Below are 13,154 nucleotides of genomic sequence, written 5' to 3'. Positions count from 1 at the left end.
GGGTGCATTGTGTCAATAAACCGATTAGAAAAGCTAATGCAATTAATTTAAGGAAATCTATATATCCCACATTCACACAGCATAAAAGTAAACCATGAAGTAAGTGCTGCACAAATAGCTGACACTGTAACCTCTGTTGTCCTTTCCTGACTAAATAATGGATTATTCATTCATGCCTTGACACAAAATGATTGTACTATTTCTATTAACTGTCAGTTAAAGCTGTTATTTGCCAAGAATTACTTGAAGAAACTGCATTTATAAGATACATGATATTTATTAAATGTGTCTTTAACACTTACACACTCAGGCCAGCAGCAACAGCATCATCATAAAATACGTTCCCAGATTCTCTTTGGCTCTGACTGGGATTAATGCAGATGTGTAATCTCAGTGGAATGTACTGATCCTAAGCTCCAGCTGTCCACTGAGAGCACGTAGAAAGTCGCTGCTAACGCACAAACCAATGCAAACGCTACATATTAGGCACTGTGGATTTATACATTCAAATAATGCATCAGCTGGAAACAACAAATACTTAATCGTTTACTTCATGGTAAGTCAAGCATCATAGACAATGAAAAAAAGTGTATAATATTATCTATCAGACCTCAGCTTGTGCTAATGTGTGTATTATTTGCAGAAATAGAAATCACATCCAATCATGAAAGCTAGAGTCGGCCTTCTCAAGGGTCTATGCTCGCTTCTTGGTTTTGACCAAGCCCTTTTCCACCAGGCAGCGGTAGAACTCCTGGATGTAAGTGTACACACACTTCCAGTCAGGCTCTTTCATCCGGACTAAATCGTCTGCATCCAGCAGAGGGGGGCAGCCTGCCAGCCTCCTGCAGAAAGAGACAGAGAATGTGTCACTGAAAAATGATAGCAGACAATGACACAGAAAATATGTCGTCAGAGGTGTAATGTCACTTTGTTCTCAACTGCAGGGCACTGCTGGAGCTGGAGCTTGCACTAGACAAGACACATCTGTGCCTTCATATATGGAATGAGAGCTTACTCTGCAGTGCTGAAAGCCAGCTGGAAGTTTTCCCTGGGCGCATAAGGATTGAGGATGGAGTACTCGAACGCATCAGGGAAGAAACGGTGCACCAAGGCGCAGAAGGCTATGCCATCTCTCCAACTGGAGGAGAAGTTCTGGATGTCTACGCCCTGTCAGAAAGGAATCAGTTGAGAAGAAATAGTGGCAGCCATGGAGACATAAGGGCCAGAGCTATGTATAGCTCCATAGAGCAATAATTCACAGACAAAGTGAGCCAGGGCATATTTACCTCATATGGCTCTGTTTTGGCCCTGCACCAGTCCAGAAGCATTTGTTTGACATTTTTAACATTGGGTGCTGTAGAGGAAGGAGATGTCGGGGGTGTGGCTCCAGCTGAGCCAGCCTTGCTGAGGAGAAGGAACAAAGATACACACCGGATGTGCAGAAAATATGCTATGTACAAGACAAGTTTTTCTTTTCTTTTTTGGTGAGATAACAAAACATACAAGAGACTTTACTTTGCAGCATTTGGTCTCTGATTACATGTTAAGACACACACTTCAGTAGAGGCACCACATGAATAAGTCCTAGCTGAATTAATCTATATAACATTAGGATTTACCATATAAATATGTAAACAAATATGTAAAGTTTGGTGGCTGTGGCTTCAATGTAAGTTTCAAAAATGGTGTTGCATGCAAGGCCAACATTATGTTAATAAAATCATTAATTAATTAATTTGCAAAAAGAAGCTAATTTGCTCATTTAGTGGGCACGTTTGTGATTAAATGACTGTTCTATCTGTTCATAGTTATTTTTTAAATCCTGTTTAGTATAGTTTATGAACCAAAACATGCTAAAAAGATCACTTCTTAAAATTGACCGTAACAAATTTTCACAATCTCTGCCACTCTCTCTGAAATGTGACTCACCTGCCCACTGTCATGTTGAAGGGAGTGGAGGCTGATGGAGACGGCAGGCCTGACGGCTCTAACAAGATGCAGAAAATCAAAATAATATCAAGAACCTTAAGGAGTAGAAATTAAATATGAAGTGCTATGTCAGAGAGCATCTTTATAAATCAGGCTTACTGTTTTTTGGTGGCTGCTGGTTCATGGACGCTCTTCCTATGCTAACAACTCCACTTGTTGTTCCTCCTTTGCTCAGACCCTGCTGTTTCAAGTCCTGCTGCCTGGACCCTCGCTCCTGCTCCCGTTTATCTGATGAGGGACGGTGTAGAAGTTTGAGAATGAGCAGAGCATCAAAGGAAGAATGTCACTTTATTAGACGGTTATGTCCCGCATGAGTGCAACTCCACTTTTACCTCTCTTTTTCTTGAGCAGGTCCCTTAACGCAGCACGAATCATTCGCCTCTGTTCAAAATCTACTGTACTGTCCAGCTAAAATGATAAAACACAGGTTAAAAATAGAGACAAATCAAAGTAACTGCAAAGCTCTCCATAGCCTTAAAGATATATTTTATTTAATACTTTATGATACGTCTTCACATAAACTCACATGTGTAGCACATCTAAAACCAAATACCAAGTTAGCGCATTACTCACAGCTGAGAACAAGTCCCATGCATATGTAAACAAGGCAAGTGAAGCCAAATGACATCACCCTAACTTTTCAAAAATAAGACATGAGAAATCTTCAGGCCAGCAAACACAAGAGGCTGATTTATATTTAACATTCAGCAAGATCTGCAAGAAACCTTAAACCAAAAAAAGGAAAACTTTCCACAGTGTCAAGTTTTTAACGCACTTCCTGCTCTTAAAAATCCTTTTGCACAATATTAGATGATGAGATTTTGTCCAGATTTCCCATACACAACAGTTGCATGACAAATATTTACTAACCATCTTGTTGAGAACCTCTTCATCCTCAATAGCAGCCAATTCTTCACTGGTAAACGAGCCAGAGGGAATGTTGGGCACTGCTGGTCCACCGTCAGGTTTTGACTCCATGTCTGAGGAGTGAATCTGGTTAAATCATGTGAAAAACAGCCCAAGATACACATTTCTTGAGTGTATTTCATAGGACAAGGACTGAAAGACAATAAGTATGCATAAAGACACACTTGTGAGACACCTGAAAAGACTTGAACTTGGACTTAATAATCCAAAGTTTAACATTCACACATGATTGAAAATATCTGAATTATTTAGACAGACCAAACAGCACAAACAATATTTGTTTACACAAAAAATGTGCAAAAGTCTCAAACAGAGCATAAAGACCACATCTGTTGTACCTTCAGCCTGTGAAGTCATTCAAATATAAACAGTTATGCGAGTTTAAACAGACATAAACTATTACCCCGTGCAAAGAAATGTGTTTGTCTTATTGCAGTACCCCTCATTATAACTCAGCAACATGGCTGAGTGCAGCACAGAAGGGGCAAGAACACGTACAAATATAGTAATGTAGTGGAATGAGACCATTACTGAGAGAATCTGATAACAGTATGTGCTCTGACACAGGGCAAAGGGGGTTAAGTAAAGCCCTAATGGCTCAAGATAAATTAAATAAAATGTGGAAAAATAGAAATTCAAATGAGGGATTGGTGGCTGTTGAGATGTAGTGTCACTCACCTGTTTTTAGGATCAAACTGGTGTGTCTGGTGGCAGTCTTGGGGCTTCTTGGGAGTGTTCAGTGCTCCCTTCCCCTCTCCTCAGTCCTGCTTCAAACTTGTGTGGAGAATGTGGCAGCTCAGCCCTGATATCACACCTCACACCGCAGCGCTTCATAAGGATGTACGTTTGGAGAGTGAGTGGAGGTTGCTTACATGAACCACCCAAGATGGGAAGGAGGAGGAGGAGGAGGAGGAGGAGAAGGAGGAGGAAGAAGAGGAGGAGGAGGAGGAGGAGGAGGAGGAGGAGGAGAAGGAGGGAGAAACAAACATATCAGGTCCTGGTCCATCAGTCTCTGTCGCCTTCAGTGGAGTCTCGCCGCCTCTTGTCACTGGATCCAGGATGATGTCATGTGAAAATTTGTGGGCCAATCTCGCAGCCAAATTCGGTTTTCGGGCGCAGTTTTCACTTGATCACATTTTATTTACTGAGTGCTGCTTGTTCAGTAGGGAGAACAAAGGGTTAACAAGGACAAAAAAGTGAGGAGCACTGCCATATTCAGGCAAAAAAGGCTGACCAGTAGCACCCTGTTTATAGAAGTGGAACAGTTTCTATGAGGGAGAACAGACAGACATACATGCAAACACATACAAACACACACATCTGGAAGGAAACAACATTAGCAAACTACTCTTCAACTTCAACAGTGATCATTAAGTGTTTAAAAAGTTAGATCAGATATACTGAAGGAGCTCAGAAATCAGGAGACAGATAAATTGCTCCACCAAGTGGTGAAAACTTACAAGTGCTTCAAATTAACCACACGTATGATGACATGCTATCACTCAGTAGGCCTTTTCCACAGCAGACAATATGATTTGTCATATTAAGAAAAGCATACAGGTGTCACTAATGACATAAATGAGGGATCTGTTATATTCTATTGTTCCAGTGAGTCATGACAATGAGCCTGAGTGACCCTGAAACTGAAGCAGCTAAACTGAATTCAGTCATTAATTTTATTATTAACACCTGAGCTTATTAACGCAGGACTTTCTACTGTGACGTTTAAATGTCTCTGGTGAATAAGGTTGGTCCTCGTTTCTGGAGAGGCATCTAGTGTGGAAATGATTAGTCGAATGACAGAAAAATAATCAGCAACAATTCTAATAATTGATTATTAAAGACATTTATTAAGCAAAAATGTTGAACATTCACAGGTTCCAGCTCTCAGATGTGAGGATTTGCTGATGTTTTGCTGTGTTATATCATTTCAAATGTAATATTATTGAGTTTTCTGCTGTAGATGTCACCTTTAGCTCTGTGAACTTTGGCTGCATTTTTTTCTGTTTTCAAACATTTAACAGACAATTAATATAATAAATTAAACTTTTTTTAGATACAGATTATAAATATAATGATCAGTTGCAGCCCTAAAGGCAACTTTGTCTGTAACTCATTTTACCATCTAAATGTATTTTCTGAACATTTCTGAAAGATTTTATGCATGAATGTAAAATTATTCACTCACAAATGTGAAATCTTTTATAGCCTCAGTAAAAGAATGCCCTTGACATTATCTAAAAAAAAACAAAACAAAACAAAAGGTTTGAATTAGCCCCAAACCAAACTTTGACACAGGACAATTACAGTAGGTTTTGAATTTAATTGAAATATAAGGAGGTGTAACAGTGGAGTCTAATAACAACGAACAAATAGGTTTTCTTATAGTTTATTGTATCAGTCCATTTTTTTTCAAGCAACTGCAGATCATGTATATATGCATTGCCCAATGTCTTTGCCCCTAAACAAGAGCACCTACGGCCGCTGTTGGCATTCAAAGTTTTATCCAAACAATTTGACAAAATGACAAATCAAATCACTCCTTGCTCATCTTTGTCCAAATAAGGCATATGAGGCAAAACATTTCATTCTTAAACAAGTCGAGTTTTAACCAGCCATTTATGACTATAAAATACATAAATATAATAAAATAACTATTTACATCCAACTAGCTTTGCAAACAATCAAAACCAGTATGTACACAGGAACCATAGGCTTTGAAGGCAGCGTCTTTGTACCTTTGTCAGTGCAACAGTTGCTTTGCCCCATTGCTCGTAATCTTCTCAACATGATATCCATGAGAACAAGCAGCCGAGACTTTAACTGAGAGTATAAATCTAGAGATGACTGCCGACGATGTGTCTCAAAAATCTGTTGTTTTAAAATATGCTGACATCTGTGATCAGATCTCTTTCTATCGAACACAATAAAATCCATCAATCACACGCTGAAGTTTTATTGTGGTTGTTGAAAAGCTGTTTGATCTCAGTCCAATAACTAATAATTAATGAACCTAAGAAGTCCTATTTAACAGTTGAGGTATTCAATAATGTAAAACCAGTAAAATGATACAGTATGCTGTATATAATATTTAAACCTGTAACTGAGGACTGCTGACAACACCGGTTATTTTTAAATATTAAAACCAACAAAGCCATTCATCGAACTCCAAAATAAAAATGTTTTTTTCACTATTTTCAACTGACTGGATGTGTATGAAAAGCATCTTAAATTTAAATTTTCATTTCTAATATGTAATTTTATGAATGGCACCCTTAAAATGTTAAATCCGTGACACATCCAGTAAAATATTTCAACATCTTGTTAACTGCTGTGCTTATGGCAAAATATGCAGAAAATGTGGCGAATGTCAACAAAAAAAAACAAACTTTGATGTATGGCTTTGTTGCTTGTCGTCTTGTGAGAACTTATGGTCTCTGACAGAACCAGTAGAGCGACACAGTGTAACTAAAAGAGCTTTCAAAAGTGAACATTTGGCATACCATACATGTAGGAGGGAATCCCAGACCTCCTGGATCATTTAAGATGCTTTCAGGAGCAGCAGTAGCGTGCAGTCGCCTGTCTAATTATACCTGACTTCTCTCTTAAGAGAACAGGTACAGGAGGGACTAGGGTTGTCTAATATTACATGTACGCATGTGCAAGACACTTCAGGACCAAAATCTACAGCATTACAAAGCCAGATTGCTATGGCCATTCAAAAATAAATATTTTCTTCCACATAAATATTAAAAAAGGGGGAATAAAATATGTTTCATCATAAAATAAAGTCAATTAAATGCTTTTTAAAATACTGACGGAAAACATAACACTGTCCAGCAGAAGTCAGTTTTTCAAGCTGTGCTGTACTTTTTAAAAAATGTCATCCACACGGAGGGATAATTTAAACTGAAAGAGAAGACACTGGTTAGGATTTAAGATATAACCTTAAAGGACAGCTCAATGTTCTTCTTCCTCGTGTCTTCCACGGGGGAAAAAGACAGCTCAAATTGAGTGACACTCCTTAGAGAACTTGTGAACCTAATTATCGAGGTATGCTGCAGTGAGCGCACTGTTGTAAAAGATGGAAATAATTGGACTAATTCTCCAGAGACCGTCTTACCGAGCTGGTATGAGAACAAAATCTAGGCCCTTGAGTGGGAAGCCACACCGAGGTTCAGAGGGGGAGGACAAAACACGAGCTCAGACCTCTTATTAAATGTGTGCTTCAGGAGAGGAAAAGAGGCATTGCACAGAAATGTTGGCTTTGTCCAGAAGTTTTAGCCCTACGACAACCCCACAGTCCATTTTTGACAAGCTTCCCCCTTCACATACAACCAAAAAAAAAAAAAAAAAAAAGAAAAAAAAAGAAAAGAAAAGAGCTGCCAAAAAACCCAGTTCCTCACCATGACAGGACCAGGTAAATGTCAGGTAACAGTACCGTTAATATATATATATTTTTAATACAAATTGTGCCCATTCAGATTTGCGGCGGAGTGCTTTCTAAGTCCCGCCCCCCCCTCAATGTCCCATGAGTCTCTCCGCAGCCGACAATATCCACGACCGCCACCCGAAACATTGATTAGAGCCCTCTGCAAATGAGAATATTTTCACAGTGGAGTAGTAGGAGTGACAGTGTGAATACCTCGTGAGGTATCAAACAGTTTAGTGTGCTCATGCATGCATATACCGCTATAGGCTATGTATGAGTGATATACAGATGAAGGAGAGAATTTAACCATCATCGTGATAAATGAAGGAAACCTTTTTCTGCATCTGTCCTCTCTGTGACCACAGGAGAAGTAAATTGGCACAGTGAGGAGAGATTTCAAAAATTGTACCTTATAAGGTCACACTCCCTCTGTTGCTCTTGACTACTTAATGATACAAACAGTAGAAGGCTATTATATCACTGTATCTTTCACCGTCTCATTCTCTCCTCCATCCTTTCAGTTCAGTCTGTCTTGTCATCCTGTTTCCCGTCTGTTCTCTGAGGATGATATGTTGGTTCAGATGCACTAGCTTTGTCCTCCCCGCGCGTAGTGTCAAACTCCGCCTGCCCGGACCCTTTCGCTTTGGCCTTGCGTGCGTCCAGGTAGCTGACGATGAACTCTGAGTTCTGATAAATGAGCATGCCGGATAACGTCAGCACGGCACCGGCGCAGCTGAGGGTGGACAGCTCACTGCCGAAAAGCAGCTGAGACAACAGCAGGTTCCCCACCACGCTCAGGTTGCCGAGGATATGCAGAGTGACAGCGGAGGTGAGCGTGATGACGCAGCAGCTGGCCAAGTTGTACATGACTGAGCCAAGACAGCTGAGCAAGATGAAGACCCACAGGTGTCGGTCGTAATGGAGCGGCGACTCCAGCAGAGCCCAGTTCTCTAAGGCCAGAGCCGCCACAGCTAAGATGCAGAAGCTAGGAATGGACATCAGGTAGAGCAGGAACACAGAGTTGATTTTCTCCTCCTGGAGTAAAATACCTGAGTAAACAGAGAAATATATGCAACAGTTACAACCGTGACACAATATTTATGTGAAAAACCTGTGAAAATTGAGGCTTTGACTGGAGAAAATAAAAAGACTCGCTCTGCTCTACCAATGTGAGCATGTTCCTGTGCTTTTCCATCATCCAACAGCTAACAGAGAGCTTTGTTAATGGTCTGATAGCAGGAAAATTGCAGGGAATTATGCAAAACACCTGTTTGGAAAGTTATGTGTAATCTGCTTTGCTGTCTGGACATGTAGGAAGCAAAACACAACTATGAAAATTCTTGATGTTTTAGTAAGAGCTCAGACAGCTCTAACATTGTTCACACACTATAAACACTTAATTGTGTTTAGTGATATACGGTGTCAAAGCTGTAAAAAGTCTTTCAACAAAAAGACATGCAGGACCAAAGTGTGTTGGAGAAAACTTATGAGGGAAACTGTTACAACAACAAATGAGGGAGGATGAAAATAGCTTGTTGAAACATGAGACAACATCGTCCAGCTAGTTTGGCACCTCAAAGTTTAGCCATGATTAAAAATAAAGGTTAGATGTCGTATCAGTGTACAAATTCTGCTCCGAGTGCCAAAGAAGGACAGAACTTCTCCTTCCTTTATTTAACAAAGCAAACAGGCAACTTTCTAAATACATTTGGAGTCCTGTACTGTTTGTTACCGGGCACTAACACTCCTCTCTTGAAAAGCTTGCCACTACTCTTCCAGGTACAAAAGTATGTTACATTACAGACCTCTGAGCAAAACTGAACATCTGCTTTTGTGTAAAAATTAAAGACAAGGCATCTGGATATTTTTAGAAGCTCATTACTTTCTTTTTTCCTTCTCTGACAACTTCAACATTACGGAGACTTAATGATATTAGAGAGCCTGATCAGTTGCACACAATACGCTCATCTGTGGTGGAAACAGAAACCGACTTTAAAGCAGAATACCTCCCTGAGAACAGCGGATAAACGAGCACACTGGATAAATGTAAACATCATGACATCAATTCGAGAGAGGAATCTGCAGCCTCTTTCCGAAGATATGTCGAATTAAACTTCTGAGAACATTCAGGTTGTTTCACCACATTTTGTCTTCTTTCTGCTTAGGAAATATGTTGTAAGCTAGAAATACCACCCTGTGGTTGTTTGCCTCCACCTACCAGTCAAATTGCAGTTTACATCCATGTCTGTCCAGACTCATAACATTTGTAGTGAAGACTTTGAAGGAACGTAATAAAAAGGTATTAAGTGTATTTTCCTTAGCAAAAGTTGTAGCCATGACAGTAGACAAAGTTTCAGATATGGATGTTGCTGCAAAGAAGCTACAAATACTAAAATGTGGATGCTTCACACACATCCCGGCAGCACAGAAGATCTAAACAATCACCACAGTTTCATGGAGGGCACCCAAGATTAATGTCACCAATTCAGTATCCGACCAAATGTGAAATACGGTCACAATCTCCCCTTCTGTTCCTGAGTTATGGCGTTGAATAATGGCCAGAAAAGTGTTTTTGCAGAACAATATGATGTCACAGTGAAGCTGACCTTTGACCTTTTGGATATAAAATGTCAACACTTCATCCTTTTATCCCATAAGACATTTGTGTGAAACTTTGTCATAATTAATATATGAATTCTTTAGTTATGGCCAAAAAAGTATCTTGGGACGTCACAGTGACCTTTGAACACCAAATTCTAATCAATTCATCCTTGAGTCCAAGTGGACGTTTATGCCAAATTTGAAGGAATTCCCTCAAGGTGTTTCTGAGATATCGCAATCAAAAGAACGGGACGAATGGACAACCCGAAAACGTGATGCCTCCAGTCACGGCTTTCGCTGGCACGGGGGCATAAAAACGGAAACATTCTTGGACTGCAGCCAGTCCGATCCATTACTGAACAAGTGTTTCTGACCCTTCTCTATTTCTTTTGGAATTTCTTGAACACAGTTGTATAAATAGCTTATTCAGAAAACAGAAACGTGGATTGAAAATAAGAGAAAGTTTAAATAAGCCTTCTCAAATCTATCAACTAGCCAAATGATGACAATGACATTCAACTTGAGCTACAACGATTATTTGATTAGTTGCCGACTATTAAATTACTTGCCAACTATTTTGATAATTGAGTCATTTTTTAAGAGAGAAAATGTCCAAATTCTCTTATTTCAGCTTCTCAAATGTGAATATTTTCTGGTGTCTTTAGTCTTCTATGACAGTAAACTGAATTTTCCATCCATCCTATCATTTGCTGACCACCAAAAACCAACATAAACAGACAGACACGGCAGATCAGGGTTGTGTAGTCACCGGGATGTGTAGAAAGAATTGCTGTTTGTATCATGTTCCCTAAGAAACCAGAAAATATGGCTCTGTGGGCGTGTTACTGAACTGGGCATGAATCACTGAGTCACTAAAAAGTTCCAAAACCGCAGACTGCTGTGGTGTCCGAGGAGAAACACTAAAATACCCTCTGATGTCAGTGGCATGATAGTTTCCGTAAAGTTGTAAAGTCAATAGATACAACCAAATCCAAATAAAACTGTTTCAACAGTCTAAGGTGACAAACAGTGAACTGGGTGACACAGGTAAACTTGTACTTACTCTGCTGAATGGTCTTGACACCCCGCAGCATAGTCGCTGCAAACACAAAGAAGCAGCCAGTCTGATCGAACTGGACTTCTCCCATGATGCTGAAGGAGGCGCCCAGGCAGATGGGCATCATGGCTGTATATTTGAGGATGTGATGCTGCTTGCCCAGGATCAGCGTGGAGATAGCCAGAGTGAAGAGCGGGGTAGTGGTATAAATCATTTGTGCAAATGACAGCTGGACATAGTTCAGACCCATGTTCCCAAAGGCGATACTGGCACAAAATGTCAAACTCAACAGGAACACCTTACACTTTGCGCTGGGGGTCAAGTCCTGCTCTCCAGCCCCTCTGTGGCGTATCACTTGCAGCTTGATCAGCCCATAGTCCACCACTATGGCTGTCAGCATGTGCAGAGCTGACAGCAGCAGAGGGTACCTGAAGTTGTAAACGGCAAATATCCATTTGTTGAGGCTGGAGATGGTGGTGCCGGTCACCAGCCAAACAATGACAGCTGACAGCAGATGGAGCATCTCTGCGGGTGGCCTCCTCCTGCCTCTCTGTTGCAGAGTCGCCTCGCATTTTGAGAAGCCATCGGCGTTGATCATGTTCGTATCATTGTCCTCTCTGTAAGGAAAACACATGTTGAATCCTCAATCCTCTCATATCCCAACGTGACGCATAAGCACACCGGCACGATTAAAAGCTACAAATCGTGAAAACAACCTGCGACACAGCTGTTTTTTTCTCTCTTCTTCTCTGCGGTGCTTAGCCAGTCTTTTGTTGTCAAGTTAACCAGCGTTTTTTTTCAGCACCGCCTATAGACACGTGTTTCTATTTTGCATGACGGGTTGGTTGTGTAACGCACCCCTGCGCAGGGAAAATGACATATGCTGGAGCAGGAAAGGCAGGCAGAGGAGAGGACTGAGAGGGGAGCGGAGAGCTGTTCAGGGCGGGCTGGAAAAAACAGAGCGCGCCTTCTCCACGACGGGGACGGATGGGATTGGTTATTATCCCGACAGCCAGTCATGGACTGACGGTGACGACTCGGTGTGATGCACCAAAAACACTCGGCGGTGTAGTAAACATCATGGGACAACCTAGGTACTGTATGTGCCTGTAACTCAATATATTCAATATCAAGCAGCAGCTCACTAATGTTATTCACCTCGCTGGTTTAAAATAGCAGCTTACTTCACTGCCTGCGGTGAACTTGTGATTCCCGTTCCCACTGGAGCAGAGAGAAACCCCTGAAAACCGTGTTGTCGACAAAACATAAACTCACCTGTTAGCTGCCGGTTACCATTTCATTCATGAGCGGCTTTGAAGTAACGTCGCTTTATGTCAAACAGCTGGGCAGCTCGGTAACCGTTAACACAAAGACAGAACAGTCCTTTGTCGGACAAAATAAACGGAAAAAAGCTGACCTTTGCCGTGGACTGAGCTGTCACTTGACACCAGAGAGATGAAAGTCTTTCTCTCATGCTACCGCTGGCTGGCGGTGCTCTGTTGTGCTGTGAGGAGGTAGCGCCTGTAAGCTAACGTTATGTCAGCTGCGAAAACAAGCTAACTGCCGTTATTGTTAATGTTGTTTTTTTTTCATAGGATGGCGAAGTCATGACCCACCCTACTCTAACTCTGATTGGCTTATGATGATATTCTCGCCCTTACCCTAACCAATCACACTCCTCATGCCTAAACACTAACCAATCTAACCAACGGAGGCAACGAGTACTAGCCAATCAGAGGCAGAGTAGGGCGGGTCATAACCTCGCCATTCTAGGAAAAAAAAGGACTTACCGTTAGCTACACAACTGCCGTCAGTCACATTTTCTCACGATATGAGCGTCATTGTTTTTACCTTGTTCTTCGACGAGTACCTTGACAGCAGTGACACAATCTGGCAGCATCTCCCAAATCTCCGTCCGTCCGTCGGTCAGTCATCCAAGCTGAGGCGGTCAAGCACCTCAGTGTCATTGGATGGTTTATTTAAAGGGCAATAACACCAATTTAGCTGTGGCTTGCTTAGTGCATGCTGCAATCTCAATGCAACCTCATGATGAACCAATGAAAGTGCTGAATAGTGTTTCTGCCATCATATAAGGTCTCAAGGATGAATTAGGAAAAAGTAGGTGCATGAAGGTATAATTTGCAAAAT

The 13,154-nt window shown here is 41.1% G+C and overlaps 2 protein-coding genes across 5 annotated transcripts; both read right to left on the bottom strand.

The window, feature by feature from the left end:
- Positions 1 to 284: 284 nt before the first annotated feature.
- Positions 285 to 3,832, bottom strand: smtna (smoothelin a). The gene is made up of 8 exons (XM_044334472.1): positions 3,595 to 3,832; positions 2,860 to 2,969; positions 2,322 to 2,397; positions 2,089 to 2,217; positions 1,930 to 1,987; positions 1,287 to 1,404; positions 1,016 to 1,167; positions 285 to 842 (listed from the first exon to the last, which is right to left on the bottom strand). The coding sequence occupies exons 2-8, from the start codon at positions 2,965 to 2,967 to the stop codon at positions 695 to 697; spliced, it is 789 nt and encodes a 262-aa protein (XP_044190407.1). The 5' UTR covers positions 2,968 to 2,969; positions 3,595 to 3,832; the 3' UTR covers positions 285 to 694.
- Positions 3,833 to 5,289: 1,457 nt separating this feature from the next.
- Positions 5,290 to 13,003, bottom strand: slc35e4 (solute carrier family 35 member E4). 4 transcript variants are annotated; one of them, XM_044333217.1, is made up of 3 exons: positions 12,858 to 13,003; positions 11,013 to 11,623; positions 5,290 to 8,397 (listed from the first exon to the last, which is right to left on the bottom strand). In XM_044333217.1, exons 1-3 carry the CDS (start codon positions 12,971 to 12,973, stop codon positions 7,871 to 7,873), a joined length of 1,254 nt encoding a protein of 417 aa, XP_044189152.1. In that variant the 5' UTR covers positions 12,974 to 13,003; the 3' UTR covers positions 5,290 to 7,870. The 4 variants fall into 4 exon arrangements, with proteins under 4 accessions (XP_044189152.1, XP_044189154.1, XP_044189153.1 ...); XM_044333219.1 differs by lacking the exon at positions 12,858 to 13,003 and adding an exon at positions 12,282 to 12,781; XM_044333218.1 differs by lacking the exon at positions 12,858 to 13,003 and adding an exon at positions 12,424 to 12,781.
- Between the last annotated feature and the right edge of the window lie 151 nt (positions 13,004 to 13,154).

The sequence above is a fragment of the Thunnus albacares genome, chromosome 18 (genome assembly GCF_914725855.1).
Source record: "Thunnus albacares chromosome 18, fThuAlb1.1, whole genome shotgun sequence".
NCBI classification, from domain to species: Eukaryota; Metazoa; Chordata; class Actinopteri; order Scombriformes; family Scombridae; genus Thunnus; species Thunnus albacares.
This window is presented reverse-complemented; position numbering and strand designations above follow the sequence as displayed.